Source organism: Dipodomys merriami, unplaced genomic scaffold (assembly GCF_024711535.1).
Source record: "Dipodomys merriami isolate MVZ:Mamm:240054 unplaced genomic scaffold, mDipMer1.0.p SCAF_32, whole genome shotgun sequence".
Classification (NCBI taxonomy): Eukaryota; Metazoa; Chordata; class Mammalia; order Rodentia; family Heteromyidae; genus Dipodomys; species Dipodomys merriami.
Window position 1 is genome coordinate 15,544,452 of NW_027204715.1, and position 17,519 is coordinate 15,561,970.

The 17,519-nt window shown below is 34.6% G+C and overlaps 1 protein-coding gene across 2 annotated transcripts in view; it reads right to left on the minus strand.

The window, feature by feature from the left end:
• Window positions 1-13,478: 13,478 nt before the first annotated feature.
• Window positions 13,479-17,519, minus strand: part of LOC138841502 (cadherin-10) — a 168,353-nt gene continuing 164,312 nt past the window's right edge. The window contains exons 13-14 of one of the 2 annotated variants that reach the window (XM_070042231.1): window positions 17,436-17,490; window positions 13,479-13,506 (exon numbers count right to left, since the gene is read on the minus strand). In XM_070042231.1, the coding sequence (XP_069898332.1) occupies window positions 17,453-17,490 (38 nt within the window). In that variant the 3' untranslated portion in view covers window positions 13,479-13,506; window positions 17,436-17,452. Of the gene's footprint in view, window positions 13,507-16,232; window positions 16,598-17,435; window positions 17,491-17,519 lie in introns of those variants that run through there. The other variant, XM_070042230.1, reaches the window with a different exon arrangement.

Sequence of the window (17,519 nt, forward strand, 5' to 3'; positions counted from 1 at the left end):
CCCAGATGCCCTTCAGTAGATGAATGCATCAAGAAAATATGGATTATATACACAATGGAATTTTATGCTTCTGTCAGAAAGAATGACATTGCCCATTTATAAAGAAATGGAAAGACTTGGAAAAAATTATATTAAGTAAAGTAAGCCAGACCCAAAGAAACATAGCCTTTGTGGCTTCCCTCTTTTGTAATAAGTATAATATACCAAGGAATAGATCTAGAATATATCTAGCAGAAGATCACAATACCTCAATAATAATGTGTTTTTGATCATATAAAATGATGCTCATAGAAATCAACTCTAAGAGACAGAAAGAGGTAGGTTTTGTTGTTGTTGTTTGGGGGGTTTTGTGCACTTTTTACAGTTATTTCTTTTATTTTTTTAATTTTCCCTTTGGTTTATTACTTGTTGTCACTATTTTTAAATTTTTGTACCCTTTGTCTTCAATATGTTTATTTGATTTGGAGAAGGGAAGCAGAATCAGAGGAATGGTGAGACAAAGGGTGAAGCAATGCAGCAGTGATATACTCACTAACCACTATGTTGCATGATTTATAAAGCAAGCAAAAGGCAGGACATCATAGCTCCCTGCATCCTCCAACAAGATGGAGCTAAAATGGTCGAAACTGAACATTTAAATATTCAATCAAAACAGACATTGCCCTCAGCAAAATGTCTAACTACAGTAAAGCAAAAAATAATCACATAATCACTTCCCACACCACCATGGAAACAGGATAGCAAAATAAGTCTAAATAAAAATAAGCATAAGAAATGGTTGGTGCCAGACAAGAGGGAAGAAATCCATATAAAATAGTTAAATAAATTGGGAAACAGGCAAGATGTGAAGTAGAAAAGAAAGGGGGAACACACACACACACACACACACACACACACACACACACACACACATACACACACACACACAAAGTAGTTGGCTTGCAGGATTTCCACTGTCTCTATGTCATTGCATACACATTGACTTATGATTGGTGAGACAGTGTAATATTACTCTTTCCCATTCTGTGACATGTCATATGGTGTTTGTGCAACAAGTCTTCTACTGATATTTAACTTCTATACTATGAATCTAACTTGTGACAGCTTGGTTTTAATCTCTGAAAAGTAAAACAAATAAACAATAATCAAAATAGGAATGGAGTCTAGACCACCAGAATGAAAGAAGTATAAAGTCTCCTGTTCCGATAGAACTCTCCATAATCTACAGGCTGTTTGATCAAGAGATGTCACTGGTCTGAATGAGAGGGAAAAGTTTATTTTGCAAGAGAAAGAATTCAGCAATGAATAAAGATGAGCTATAGTATCACCATATTTTTTGTTTTTTTTTTTTTACAACAAAATAATGTTCACTCTTGAGACAAGAGGGTGGGTGGTCTTAAGAAGGAGCAGCTGTCTGAACGTCTCAAGATGTTGAGATTTTATTGGAATCTGCAGATACAAAGTTAGTCATTAATGTTAACTTGGGTTTGTACCATTGACTTCTCTCCCCATTTCTGCCAGGGAAAAGGAGTTTTTGACTTTAGATAATCAGACTGGGATTGTTTTGTTATCTCAGTGGGTGGAGATTTTGTCTAACAACCATGATAATGATATGTTAACCAGCTTTAAGGTCATCTGCCATTCAAGATGGCTGTCAGCACTTTCTACTTTGCCTGGGCTGTATGGACTTCATGATAACATGATATGACAACACATCATGAATTCTCATTAAAGTCAACATACCAATGTTCTCGGTTATCAGGTGTCCTAACTGCTAAACCCTATGTCAACAAGATTATAAATTCAAGTCAATATTATAAACCAATTACATTTTATCATGAAAGATGGGTTGACAGATACTGTCAGACTTGAACCTCTAATATTGTTAATTTGTCAAATCTTCTTCAAAAAGTACACACGTTCTACATTTCCCTTCTTATAAAACACACAAGCAAATTCAGCAACCCTAAGAGCAGACCTATGGTCATGATTCAGATAACATTTTTACTATAAATATATAGCAATTGAAGAGTGTCAGGTTATACAAGTAGATAAATAACAGAAAGAGTAATAGATAGACATAAGTATCAATTAATTTTTAATATAAATACTAAGGTAATTCATCAGGAATCTCCTATGAAATGCTGCTATAATAATTTGGTGCTATTTTGATTGTATCATAATGAGTGCATTTTTCCTTATAAGATAATCATAAAATTTTGATAATTTTAATATTGCAGATTAATTGTAAATGTAATTAAAATCTGGTTAAGTAGATATATTTTTGATACTTATCATCTTATATTTTTACAGTATTAAATACATTTTCCTCCAATCAATTTTTGTAACTTTTACCAAAGTTTATTTAAATGTTTATGTAAAAATAGACTGTGTTAATCAGTTGCTGTTTCAAAACTCATATCATGACTACTCAAAAGTTCTGCCTATACAGCTTTGATTTTCTGTAGCAATTACAGGCAGACCCACAGAGGGACAGATGACTATTACAAGTTTGTCAAATTTAACTTTGGTTGTTAATAAGTTCCAGTAAGCCCTTCTTAAAAGTTATTTCTATTGATCTCCTTGGTGCTTAAGTTGGAAATAAAAGCGTTTAGTGGCTCAGATTCTTACCTGACCTGTCAGTTCCAAAACTGCCCCCTCCCCTACATGGGATTCAAGCAATTGGAACACCTGCTTTCAGAATGAGCAATAACACCAACTAGAACATTATCTCAGCAAAGAGAAGAGAACCACCGGGACAGAGCTGGTCCTGGCAATGAAGGGCCACCTAGAGGCAGGTGGAAAGACTGGTTCAGATAAGAGGGGTTGGTAGCCCATCCTAAGTGGTTTCACTTGTGCTTGTCCTTTCAGACATAACTAAAGCTGGATGTCAAAAGAAAATAGTTCTTCGGCATGCCTGTCTAATGTCATTACCTCTCTTCTTTCTAATTTATAGTGGAAAAGATAAAACTGTATAATGAAGGACAGTTTAAAAATAACAGAGCTCTCAGCCCCCAGTATCTCCTCAAGGCTTTAATTTATTTTCTCAAACAACTAAGATGTCATGAGTTTAGGTGTAATGATAGAACATTGAGGCTTTGGATCAACGCTCAAATTTGTGACCAAATGACAATCACATGTCAGTCCTTAGAAACATGTTAGTCTCCATGTCCCTTTCTTTCTCTCTGTCACTTTCCCACTCTATGTGAGTGTGTATGTATATACATATTTTTAAGATTACAATTGACCAATGGAAGACAAAAATAAGGAATATAGGATTAAATGCCCTCCAGAATTTAAGTTGAAACAAGATTAATAAACTCATCACCTGCAGCAAATGTAACTAAAATTTATTTATGGGTTGAATAGTGTGAATTTTTTTCAGCTGACAGAAATGGATGCATTTGAACTTGAAACCCTGTGAAGGAAGAAAATTGATCTTCAGACATGTTAAAATCATAGTTCTTAAAAACTGTCTATGTCTCCTTACATTGCAAAGCATAGTTAAATCAGAAGAGGTGGAAATTACACATCAGTTGACCTTAACAAAGAGATTATGCACTATTTCATGCAATGTCAGTGTGATCAGAGGTCTCTAGGGATGAAGGAAGAATATTAGAGTCGTGATGGAAGAATGGCTGAAGTCAACAGGAGTGGGTTTAAAGTCTAGAAAGGGGGAGTGGGGGTGAGGCATGACTAAATTATTTAAGTGGCCTCCAGAAGGTGAAAAAGGAAAAGGGACAAATCTCCCTGACAGCTGCCATAGAGGATTCAGCTGCTGGACAGGGAGATCTGTCAGAGCCACTAGATGGTAAGACAAGAAACTTTGTTTTTTTGAGGCTACTAAATGTGTGGTAACTTTTAATGGAAGCCAGAGAAAACACATGCTTTTCCCCTTGAAATGTATAAGGTTATGACATACACCAAACTCAGTAGAAACCTATGACTAAAAGAGAAGCAATAGTCAAGGCAATACAATGATCATTGTACAACTCAAACTCATACACAAAGCAGAACATTCTGTTACTTCTAACAAGGAAAAAAACAGCCTTTATTTCCTTTTTAATTTTATAAAATACTGTTTGAACTCAGAGCCGAATCCTTGATCACCTTCCTTGTGTTGCTGTGTTCAACAACTCTGACCATGACTATAACTTGACATTTTTGTGGTTGTTTTAGAGATGACATCTAATGGATTTTTTTTCTTTTTTAATCTGGGCAGGCTTTTCAGGTTCCTGAGTAGGAAAGATTATATATGTTAGCCACTGGTGCCAAGCTCAAAAACACACTTAAACATTTTTAAATTTTAAAAGGTTAAAAAAAATAAATCACCTAGCCTCATCTATCCAAAAAGTAAAATGAACAGACAAAAGTACAGAAAAATACAAAAATGATGCTATTGGATTCAAAGTAAAAAATAAACATACATCACATTAAAAAAATTGCACAGGTGACATAAAAATAAATTAGAACAAAAAGGAAAAGACAATACATTGCAGAAAATACAAGCACAAAGAAAAATTAAATACATAGGAAATACTAGAGTTAAATGTGGTTGATAAGAAAGGTACACTAAAACAATTTTTACATCCATTGTGTGAAGAACATCCAACTTGAAGAAGAAAATAAAGAACCTGCTAAGCTCTTGAGCTTGACCCACTTGTACATGTATGAACGAGAGATAGAGTGGTGGAGATTTATTACATGAATTGACTCCGGCAACTAGGTAGCCAGAAAATTTTCAAAATTCGTTATCTGTGAGCAGCAGATCCATAAAGTCTGGTGGTAAAATTTACCTGAATCTAAAGCTCCCAGAAACATGAGAACCACTGAGCAAGGGCAGGAGCAGATGGGCCTTTCACAGAGGAGCCAGCCTGCCCTTCCTCTGCTTTTTGGCCTCAGCCCCTCACTGAGCTAGGTGGTGACCTGCCAGAGGTTAGCACCATTCTCTTACTCCATCTCTCAACTCAAATGCGTGTTTTATGCAAAAACACCCTCACAGACATATTCAATATACGATGTTTACCAGCACGAATTCCAGGCAAATTCTACCTAAAATTAGCCTCACAGTGTTTAACCATTCTATGTTTTGACAAAAAAGAAGAGATATCAGTAAAATATGGGAGAAGTCGGAAAGAAAGAGGACGTCAATCATTTTGGTTATTAAGAAGCCAAAAATACTGGTGGCTCATGCCTGTAATCCTAGCTACTTGGGAGGCTGAGATGTGAGGACCATGGTTCAATTCCAGCCTGGGCAAGAATGTCTGTGAGGCTCTTACCTCCAGTAAACCACTAGAAAACTGGAAGTGGACCTGTGGCTCAAGTGGCAGAGCACTACTAGCCTTGAGCTGAAGAGCTTAGGGACCTCGCTCAGGTCTAGAGTTCAAGACCAACGACCCACCAAAAAGAAATGAAAAATATACCTTCAGAGAGCATGAATGGTATAGGAGGTGTTTAGAGTTGCTTAGACAGTAAGAGAGAGAGAGAGACAACATGAGAGAATATTATAGAGACAAGGAAACAAAGGAGAGACACATACAGACATGCATGGAAGAGAAAGAAGAGAGAGCAAGAAGAGGAGAAAACAGAGAAGAGAGTGCCTTAGGCTGGAATATGCAGCTTAACTGAGGACCAGACTCTCACCAACGTGTCCAGAGGTGGCAGAAAGGACCAAGAACACTTGTTTCCCCATGGCCCTTTGATCCACACTGCTTTTGGCTCTGAGTATAACAGGTTAAACTACATAATGGTAACATCATTAGCTCACTCACTGGTGTTTTCCTTGTAAGGCTAGCATCCAAGGAATACATGATTTCACATATGTAGGGGAGGCAGGCTCCATTTACAGATTATAGGAGCTGAGCTTTCAGTGGACTTGGAAGAAATAGCATTCTCTGTGCTGGGAATATGGCTTACTGGTAAAGTGATCAACTAGCATGCATGAAGCCTTGGGTTCAATTCCTTAGTTCCACATAAACAGATAAAGCCAGAAGTGGCACTGTGGTTCAAGTGGTAGTGCATTAGCCTCAAGCAAAAGAAGCACAGGGACAGTGCCCAGTGAGTTCAAGCCAGAGGACTGGCAACAACAACAACAAAACAACAACAACAACAAAACCAAAATAAAAAATAGCTTTATGTGGATAATCTGGTTTTGGCCTATGCTCATTGTTTCTTATTTAATAATAGATTTGGAAATGGAAAGGGTTTGTTAAGAAAATGTGAACAGAGACAAAAATAATTCAGACCAATACATAGATAGGGTTAAATTGTCTATCCAGAATAAACTGATTGTCTCATAACACAAAATCCAATTCTTTCTTTTATTATTTGCATGTTAGTAATTTTGAAAGAATCACAAGTCTTAAAGGGTTTATCATGCAATTGTTTTCATTGCAGCCAAAGGGACTAGTGCAGTAAGACCACAAATCTCATGTATAATCTCATATTTTGTTCTCCTATCTTTCAAGTGCACTAGGTATTCATATCTCAGACACATGTATGTATGTATGTATCTGTATGTATGTATCGTAGCATTAAGAAGACCAGCTTCTTCTGATGGAGGACTTTTATGATGAGCTCATCAGGTAGGTTTCAATTTCACTAAGTAGAAAATATTCCATTGCAATATCTTTGAGGCAAACAGCCTCTATTGAACCAGGTACAAACTACAGATTTAATGATTTTTCTGGAAACATATCTCTGTCTACAGCCAACTTCTCATTATTACAAGAACATTGTCTTCTTCAGGCTGTGTGTGGTGGCAAATATATGTAATCTTGTCTACTCATAGGCAGAGGTAGGAGGATCACCCTTTAAGCCCAACTGGAAAGACAGGGTGAGATCCTATCTGACCAAACAGAAATGAAAGCAAAAAGACTGGGACAATTTTCAAAGGTTTAGTTCATGTCTATAGTGAGCAAGAAAACCAGAGTTCAGAGCAAGAAGCCCAGAGTTCAAACTCGAGTACCATACATTGAAAAAACAAAAAAAGCAGTCAGATATTTTAAAATGTCTATAAAGATAGTCTCAGCTTTCAAGAATTGGCCACAGGCCATTAACTTTGGGGATAACATATCACACATTTAGACAAGCTGATATCATCCCACACCAAGTAATTCTATATATAAAAGATGTACTAAATCAAGATAATTAAGGGTGAAAACAAAAGGATAGGTAAAAAAGTAATGCAAATGAAAATGGTAACAGCATGTTACTAAATTGGTATCAGGTTGGCAAATCTGACTGAAAAAGTAAGGTAGATACGGTAGTTATTATTGTCACTGTACTGAGCAAAAAGTAATTATTAAATAATGCAGCAAGCACAGGAGAGACATAGAGAGAATTAGATACTCATCACTAATTGGAGATTGTAATTATATATAATTACATGACATGTCCTAAAAACAAGAGTACAGATAACCTATCTGCATTCAGATTTCTGAATGACAAGTAAATGTTAGCTCCAAAGTTATTGGATTTAAAAGTCTAAGTTAGAAAAAATCCAGAAACTCTATTCAGATTTCTCCTAAAACATCTATAAACACTTAGAATTAAGCAACTTAAAAAAAAACAGGCCCAAATAAGGGTCCAATAGACACAAAGTGTTTTTTTTTTAATGGAAAAAACGTTCATACTTCCTGACTTGATTCTGATTGGCCTTTTTTTTATCCACTCAAGTTTGCATGTTCATTTACATACTCTAGTAATTAGAGGCTTAATTGAGAGGATAACTACTTAAATGAAATACACATCCTCACAGGAACACAATTCATTCAAATCCATTGACCAATTAAAAAATAAAATCTAAATTCATCTATTATTCTTATGAATCTTACAGTAATCAGAGTTCAACAGTCAGTGAACTGACCATAGTCCATTTTGTTTCCAGATCCACTTCAAAGTATGAGTGTTCTTTGGGAATTACTTTTTCATATTTTTCTGGAATTTTCTTAATATATAAAAGAGACAATATCACTTACCTCACAATGTCATTGTGACAAGTAAACATTATATATATATATATATATATAGTTTATATAAGATAAGGAGTATTATTAACATGTTGAAGGCAAATAAATATTATTCTCATCATCTGCCTTGTCTCTATTTCCTTAATCATTTCTCTTATCATAGTTAAAATACACTCTGCAAGGTCAGATGACTCACACCTGTAATCCCAACTACAGGAACATGCAGATAAGAAGGATAAACTGCTAGGAAGATAGTATTTCAGTCCATAAGTGGGATATGATGTCATACACTCGTAATTCGGGCTACACTGAAGATTCTAGATAGGAGGAGTAGTGGTTTAAGGCCAGCTCAAGGCACAAACATGAGCCTTTAGTGGAAAAATAGCAAAATAAAGTATGGGAGTGTGTGGCTCAACTGGCAGAATGCCTGCCTATTGAATATTAGACCCTCAGTTCAAACTTAATTGCAATATAATTTACAATTTAGGGCGAGGGGGGAAGGGAAGGAATGGTAAGGGAAAAACAAAGGAGAAGGCAACAATGCTTGATAAGAAATGTACTTATTACCTTGCTCATGTAATTGTAACCTCTCTGTACAACATTTTCACGATTTAAAAAAAACACCTAGTAATTATTGTATGTAAGGACTCTTTCTCTCTCTCTCTTTCTTTTCTCTTGCTCTTTCATGCATTCACATTAAAGATAGAATGAGGATATAGTAAAGACACTTTAACACCCATATTTATTGCTGAACCATTCCACATAGCTAAGCAATGTGAACAGCTCAAATGCCCTTCAGTTAACAAATAGATCAAGAAAATGTGTTATGTAATATATATATATGCACATATATCTATATATAAATATATATAAATATGATAGATAGATGGATAGATGTAGGAATTTTACTTATTGATCAGGAAGAATATTACATCTTTTGAAAGGAAATGTATGGATTAACCTGGAAAAAATATGTTAACTAAGTCAGGCTCAGTGAGAAAAAGGGCATATATTTTCTCTCATATGTGGAATCATGTGGAACTTATAAATATGTATGTAAACATATACAAGGTCATATGCATTTGTACAAACACAAATTGATGAAAGTATGTTATATGCAGGAGAAAATTCCAATCATGTTTCTTCTCTGAGCAACTAAGTTGCAGTTTAACAAATTAATACCAGAAAGTTTGAACGTGTGTTGCCCAGCAGGGGTGGGGAGACAATAGAGAGAGGAAGACTGCGTGAAGGCAATTATAGTGTATATATATATATATATATATATATATATATATATATATATATAAAACATACATGCCAATGTACAGTTGATATACATAGTGAAACTGATGAGTAAGTTTGGAAAGTTTTGGGAAGAATGATAGAAGTGACCAAGATGCATAGCACTGGTAAAATGACATGTTGAATTGAAATCCATTTCTATATTTACTTAAAACATAATAAAAAAAACAGTGGTATATATGAAAAAAGGTAGTGCTTATGTTTGGCATTGGTGTATTTAACTCCATCACTATGAAGATACAAAATAACATTTCAATTACTTGGATAATGAACTTTACTTTCTCTTTAGCTTTCTTTCCTTTTTCAGTAAAATTGAAAAAAATACACTAATGAACATGTCTTGAAACAGTATTGTGTTTCCTATCCAATATTATAAATTCAGAGAAATTTCAGTTTCATAGCTTGAAAGAGTTATGATACAAGGAGATTATCTTTATAAAGTTAAATCAGCCAGCTCACTAGCAAAAACAAGTGGAAGATTAAAGTTCACCTTTTTCTATTTCTGCCTCAAAAAAAATAAAGTTTATAGAGGAGTACATTGGATTTTTGCCTCCTCCCATCGGATCATCTACATGCTGTCTGCTCTGGCTATCACTTTGGAGAAGATGTTGTAGAAAAGTTTCAATATATAGCTGGCATAATTGCCCATAGTTGCTGTCAAGAATTCCTAGGCAGAGACTGTCATCTTAAAAGGTTACTGTGACATTTCTAGAATATGCTTTTTTCAAATATGAATGAAACATGTTGCCTTTTTGGTTGAGGGAGGGAAGGTATGGAACCTGACATTTTCTACACTGCCAAAATTAGAAAACAAAGTATTGCATTGCCAAGCTTAATCAATCACTCAATGAGCATAAGCGATACCTACTTACATGGCCAGTGCCCTGCTGGAATGAGCATTTTATCAAGTTTAGGTGTTTAAGCAAATGTAACCTAAAAACCAAAGAGTTGTTTCACCTAAATTAAGTAGATCTGTCAGCACAGGGTAACATTCCTACATTGGAACTAGTCATAAATCTGCTTCCATTTGACTGCTCAGAGTAATTACAATTGCTGCAAAATTCTGACTACAATAAAATTTAACTCTTTGAGGCAAGTTATACCTGGAATTTGATTATGGGTTTAATTGATAAGGTTTTCAAAGGGATATTTTCATAAGGCTAATGTCTTATTTTTCACACAAATGTGAAAGGATGTACAAGAAGCAGAAATAATCATTGGATTTTCTGACTGTTTTTTAAACAAAGATGAAGTGATTTTCATAAAATCACTTAGGGAGATTTATTTAATGTTTGTTAGTAGAGACAATAATGGCAATAGCATAAGCGGAAGCAGAACGACACACAGTATCCACATGGAGAAAGATAACCATTTTGAATCAATTTGAAGGGAAAGAAGTAAAGACTAGGCAATTCTGGGGCATGCTTCTAAATATTTCACATCGTGTGGGAGGTTGTTCAGATAAATGTGGGAATGAAGTTTCTGTGCTGTCCTTCCTGTGGAGTTGTAAATGTCATGTTCCAAATTCAGGATAATTCCACAGCTGGAAAAAAAAAAGTTTTTGCAAATGTTCTACCAGTTTTCTGTTACACTTTTACAAACTTTTAATACTTTCCTGTATCAATTCTTTACTTTGATAGAGAATACTCATGGTGTTCCTTTATGCATTATTCTAAAATAACCACATTTATAATAAGAGTAGGTAACCACATTTATAATAAGAGTAGGAACGAAAACAGTGCAAATGGTTTTCATTTGCTCTTTTTTTGGGGGGGGGATCCGGTCATGGGGCCTGAACCTCAGTTCTTCAGCTCAAGGCTAGCGCTCTACCACTTGAGCCACAGTGCCACTTTTGGCTTTTTTTTTTTTTTAGAATTTATTTTTTTTAATTTAATTTTATTTTATTTGTGAACATACTGTACAGAGGAGTTACACTTACATGGGAAGGATAATGCGTACATTTCTTACCAAGCATTGCAGCCTCCTCCTTTGTTTACCCTTCACATCCCTTCCCAGCCTCCCCCCTCCCCCCATCCCAATCCTATTCCTTCCCCCCCCCCCCCGACGTTGTAAAGCTCATTTTGGACATGACAACTTGTACTTCTCATTGTTGGCTTTTTTCTTTTTGCTTATGTGGTGCTGAGGAATTGAACCTAGGGCCTCAAGCATGCAAGGCAAGCGCTCTACCAATGAGCCACCTTCCCAGCCCGTTCATTTGCTCTTTTGACTACGGTTCTTACTGATTAGATTTAACACCAACTATTTCAGCTTCAAATGCATTGGAATCAGAAGGATCATGTTTCAAATCTAGCTAATGTAAAAAGCTGCTAAGATTCCTTATCAACCAACAAGCTGGATGTGGTGATTCTGATCTGTAATCTCAGTTACAAAGGAAGCAAAGGTGGAAGAATGTGGTCTTAGGCTAGCCCTAAATGACCGCCTCCTCCGCCTTTCTTCTTTATTATTGTTGTTACCTTTAGGATGTTATACAGAGAGTATTCACTTCAACAGGGTTGTAATGAGAACAATGCATCTTGAGCAGTGAGGCCCCTTTCTTCATTCTCTCCTATCTTGCCAAACCCCACCCTGATATCTGTTTTCTCTCACTTTTCCCTCCTTGGAGCCAGGTTCCTGTGAAAAGGCCTTATGATTAAACTCCAATGCCCTTACTCTATAGGGAAAAAACAAACAAACAAACAAAACACACAGAAACTAAATGTACATTACAATGGTTGATGATTATTTGAGTAGGAAGAAAAAAATAGAACTCCTTTAGTATTTGGTGGCCCAAGATATGCTACCTTATGGAAGCAAAATGTTTGTCAAAAAAAAAAATGAGGAAATAAGACATAAAAAATATCTCCCATAACTTTGAGAACTTGACTGTCGAAAGAAAGAAATGTTGTAAAAATGCATTAAGTGTTAAAAGATTTGGTCATTTCCCCAACAAGTGTTTATTGTGCACCTAGACAGAAGGAAACAATTCTTTGCATGGAGAATCCTTATGAAGGAAATGTTTGCTAACAAAAATGTATGCTTTGGCAGTGTTTTACACTGCTTAGGAAGACAGAAAATAATCATAGCAAATATATATTTTTAAAATTTCAAAGATGCAAATTGTAGTATGTCTGAAGAAACACTACAATCTTATTTTAGAATTTAAACAAGGTAGAGAAACAACATGGGACAAAAAGGAAATAGTTTCAACATGGGACAATAAGGAACAATGAAAGAATGAGATGTTGAGTTTTAGAACATTATTGTAATTATTTCTTGTACTCTAAAATTAAGAACAATCAAAAAGTTTACAAAAAGGGTACAACCACATAGAAGTTCATTGTGAAAGATTCTCCTAACATGAATTCTGTTATTAACTAGACCAAGACAAGAAAAAGATCTGAAAAAGGAACACAAATACTTCTAATTAGCCAAAGATGTCTTGTCAGGGGCCACTGAATAGAAATGGGAGATGTACTCAACTTATCTGTCTATTAAAAATAAATCAAATCAAACTGCTGGAATGTGAGAACTGTATCATCAAGAATAAAGTAGGAGTCAGGATATCTCCAAGAGTTTGGTTTAAGCAACTCATTGGAGAAACAGCATTGTGAAAGGAAGTGTGTGTAGATGCCAAGTAGAACTGATGTGAGGTGTGTTCGGTGAGGAAATAGACATAACTCCTCTGGATGTGTTAAGAATATCATACTTATGTTAGGTCTTAGAAATCTTCGGAATTTCTGGAAGAATTTAGATATAAATTAGTTGACTACTAATCTTAAGATGATAATTATAGTTCTCATGGCCAGACTCCTACAAGAAGTTGTTTTAGCACTAGCTATTCTATTAATGATTTATTATGTGTAATATGATAGTATTTAAACCCAGAGTAACTTAATGTAACCAATAAAGATAAGATTTTCTGAAAGGACAGATAAATATCTAAAAGATTGTGATAGATAAAAAGAATGTTCATTTTTGAAAATTTTATAATGAAAGTAAATTAATATGGATAAGGAAGATGATAGAATTAAATAAATTAAATAAATGGGGCCCAATAGTAGCTTGAATAATAATAACTAATGATAAGGGAATTGTTATTAACTACAAATAATATTTGTTATTCTGAATGTTCACCATCCCTGGGTGTAAAGGAAATACAAATAAAGACAAACCTGAGATACCACCTTACCCCAGTCAGAATGTCCCACATCCTAAGGTCAGCCGACAACAAATTCTGGAGGGGAGAAAGAGGAACCCTATTACACTGCTGTTGGGAATGTACACTTATACAACCACTTTGGAAAGCAGTCTGGAGGGTCCTCAGAAAGCTAAATATTGACCTCCCCTATGATCCAGCCATACCACTCCTAGGCATCTATCCTGAACAACAGGTACCAGGATACAAGGACATATGCACCTCCATGTTTATTGCAGCACTGTTCACAATATCCAGGATATGGAAACAACCCAGATGTCCCACTACAGATGAATGGATCCAAAAATTGTGGTATCTATGCACAATAGATTATGCAGCCATTAGAAAGGACAAAATAATGGCATTTGCAAGGAAATGGATGGAACTAGAAGAAATCATGTTGAGTAAGTTAAGCCAAGAGCAAAGAGACAAATGATACATGGTATCCCAAACTAAGGTGATAGGACAAAGTAAAAAAGACTGGAGAAACAAAGGCCCTCCACTCACCTGGTGCAATCATTACTAAATGACCCCATGCTGCTGACCACATACATAGTATGTTTGTGCACATCGGAGGGAAACTAGGAGGAGGACACAAAACCAGAGGAAAACATACAACAGCGGGACCCTTCAGATGCACTGGACATTGATCAAAACGAATAAAGCAACTCAATGGCAGCAATGGGAGGGAGGGAATGAGTGGGAAAGAGGGAACAGCTGACACTAAGCAAAAGGAAAGGAATGTACATACCACCCAATGTGGAAGAAATAACTGTATTGTCAAAGCTCATAGAACTCACAAACTTTTTAGATTACAGTAAAGACAATTTGCCTCATGAAGATTAGAATGTGTTTGTGACTTTAAGTATCACTATCCCACAATGCTGTGAAATTTGTGAAATTTGTCAAATCACTAATCACAATAAAAAATTGCAAAAAAGCAAAAAAAAAGATCTGTAATTCTGTAAGTGAATGTCACTATCAGGCATCATGGACTTCCTTTAGAACTAGAGGAAAAGACAGAGCTCATTTTTGAATTAAAGTACTTTTATTTCTCACTTTCCATACTGTCTTATTACCTTTGAGCCTACATATAAAATTTTGTGTTCATAAATGGTTAGGGGAAAAGCCTCAGCCATTCTGGCTCTGAAATAAATTGAAAATATATGAGCTTTATTTAATTTTAATCCTCCAAACAATCTTATATGGTAGCTATTAATCGTGAATAATACACTTTGGATAAATGCAGGACTACTTCCACCTTTTACTCTTTGATGTGAGTATTTAAAAACAAGGTCTTGTAGTACCTAGTGAAAGGTGGGACGCATACACATACACATGAAGATGGAATCGTTTAATGAGTGTCTGTACATGGTTTTTTTTTTTTTTTTTTGGTCGGTCGTGGTCTGGAACTCTGGGCTTAGGCGCTATGTCTCAGCTCTTCAGCTCAAGGCGAGCGCTCTACCGCTTGAACCACAGAGCCACTTCCAGTTTTCTAGTGCTTTATTGGAGATAAGAGTCTCACAGACTTTTCCTGCCTGGGCTGGCTTTGCACGGTGACCCTTAGATCTCAGCCTCCTTAGTAGCTAAGATTATAGGCATGAGCCACTGGTGCCTGGCACATATTTGTAACTGAGCTTGCCAGCCATTTTTCTTGACTATTTTGTGGAATGAGTCTATCACAGTTTTAATTTATATATGAATACACGCGTTTAAAATAGAGATATAATCTCTATAAGCCTGGGTTAATATATTGACAAATGTACTAAACTATGAAGATATCCTTAGTCTTAAATATTAGGTTATTTTAGAATACCTAAGCAATAGTTTATGTGTAGAAATCTACCAGTAAATGTCTACAATTATAGTTATCTAACATTATCTATTATAAATATATATATATTTATGTTTAGAAAGAAATGTCAGCCTCAAATGATGCATTATTGAGTGTATTGATGAACAATGGAAGCTGTTTATTATTTCCAATGAACAATAGATTTATGCCTGATTTTTATTTATCAGATTATGTAAATTACTAAAAGGGAAGGCAGAACAATTTTTATAATTTTGCATTTAGAACTTGAGTGTTAGAAAAGGCTAGTTTTTTAATGAATTCAAACATTTTTCAATAATATTTTATATTTTCATTTTATTTCTAGAATTACATATTTATATATTTATATATGATTTATTACAAGTCTAAGCGTAAAACATTCCTTTATTTTATAATAGTTTCTCAATAAATATTTCATGAAGGTCATAAATTGGTGGATAACTGGAAACCCCACATTGGCTTAATAGAATCAATAATATGATATTGAGAGATGTTGCCCAACTTATGCTGAAAACAAACTTTAGACTTAACATGATGCATACATTGGGCATATCTTTGGAAGAGCATAATTGCAAGGGGAACATTTATAAAATTAGGCAAGATATGCATACAATTTGATTTCAAGACTATCAACAAGTCAAAGCTAACATACCACTTCCACTGCTAACTAGCAATTAGGATATCTACTACTGAACAGGTCTGTATAATGTTGGCCATGTCTTGTCAAAAACAAACATGAATTAAACCTTAGAAAAATAATTTTCAGAAATTTATCTTAGATGAAACCAGATATAACTGTCAAAATCCTTGATATTTTAAATATTTAGATGACAAAATAAAAGACAATGTCACTTTGAAAATAACTGAATAAGACAATAGTAATAAAAAATGGCTGATCTGTAATAGCAATGTCAAACAACAGTGCCTAATATTTAAAATTGTTTTGTAATTAAAGTTATGCTTTGATTCATAGTGTATAATGCACATTTTTTTCTTTTCCTTTTTCATATGTAGCCAATTTTGCCTTTAATGAATAATCATTCTAAGATAGCAAAGGTATTTCCCTACTTGCAGTGCAATATAAATAAGAAGGTTTTGGGTTTTCGAGAGTAAGCCTTCAGTATGAATTCATACGTTCTTCGACTAGAAGTCTTCAGATGAATCGTTAATATGTGTGATTTGATGCATCCTGAATTTTAAGTATGAGTCTACTTTTGAATAGAGTACATTGGTTGTTTTTCTTTCCACAATAATTCTACCGTACAGATCAAAGCATGTATAGATGAAGGATGTGAGCTGGAAATGAGAAAAAAAGAAATGACCATTCCATAAAAACAAAAACTTCAAAGTCTCATCCCTTGCCACATGCCAGCAAAGATTAAAATAATTAATTCTGCATTAACTATATGTCAATATGTCACCCTCACTTACTTCAAAACTGTAGCATTTTTTCTAATTAGTGCACACATCTCTCATTTCCAATGTAGTCTGGTACTTGTGTATCTCAATCTCATAAACTTTCCATTCATATAAAAGTTATGTTTGCTTGAGGAATAAGGAATCAATGACAATTAACTCCCATTCTCATTAACTTTGGATGATTCACTGCCCATATTTGTATTTTCTTTTGCTGTATATTGAGTCATTTACTGACAGAAAAGCAGACTTCATTGTATATATATATATATATGCAATGGATTGCATACATATATGCAATATATATATTTTTTTTGAAAATTTATCTTCATATAATTTTCAGCATTAAGGCTATCCATACTAGATATTTTTAACTCATCACAAGAAGCAAATATATTTTCCCACTAAACTATTATTTCAATCTAAGTTCTATCTGAGCTACTATTGCTTATAAAATTCAGTAACAGAATGCCATATAAAGTAAGAAAAAAAGTTTTACTCCTCTGGGAACTAATTTAGCAAATATGAACATAATTTAAATTATATCTTACTACAAGTACAGCAGTATTTTAAATTTATTCAAATGATAGATATTTAAGAGGCTTGCAAATGATTACTATTAGCATAAAAACTTGTTGGAAGCAATAATTCTTACCTTCTATATTAATTTGGCTAGAGCTTTCAATATTAATTATCATGACTTTGACTTTCTTCTTACCTGTAGTTAATGTAATTTTATAGCAAGGTATTTATTTCCTGGAGAAGTTTTCTTCCTAGGAGGAAAATAAAAGAAGCTGGAAAC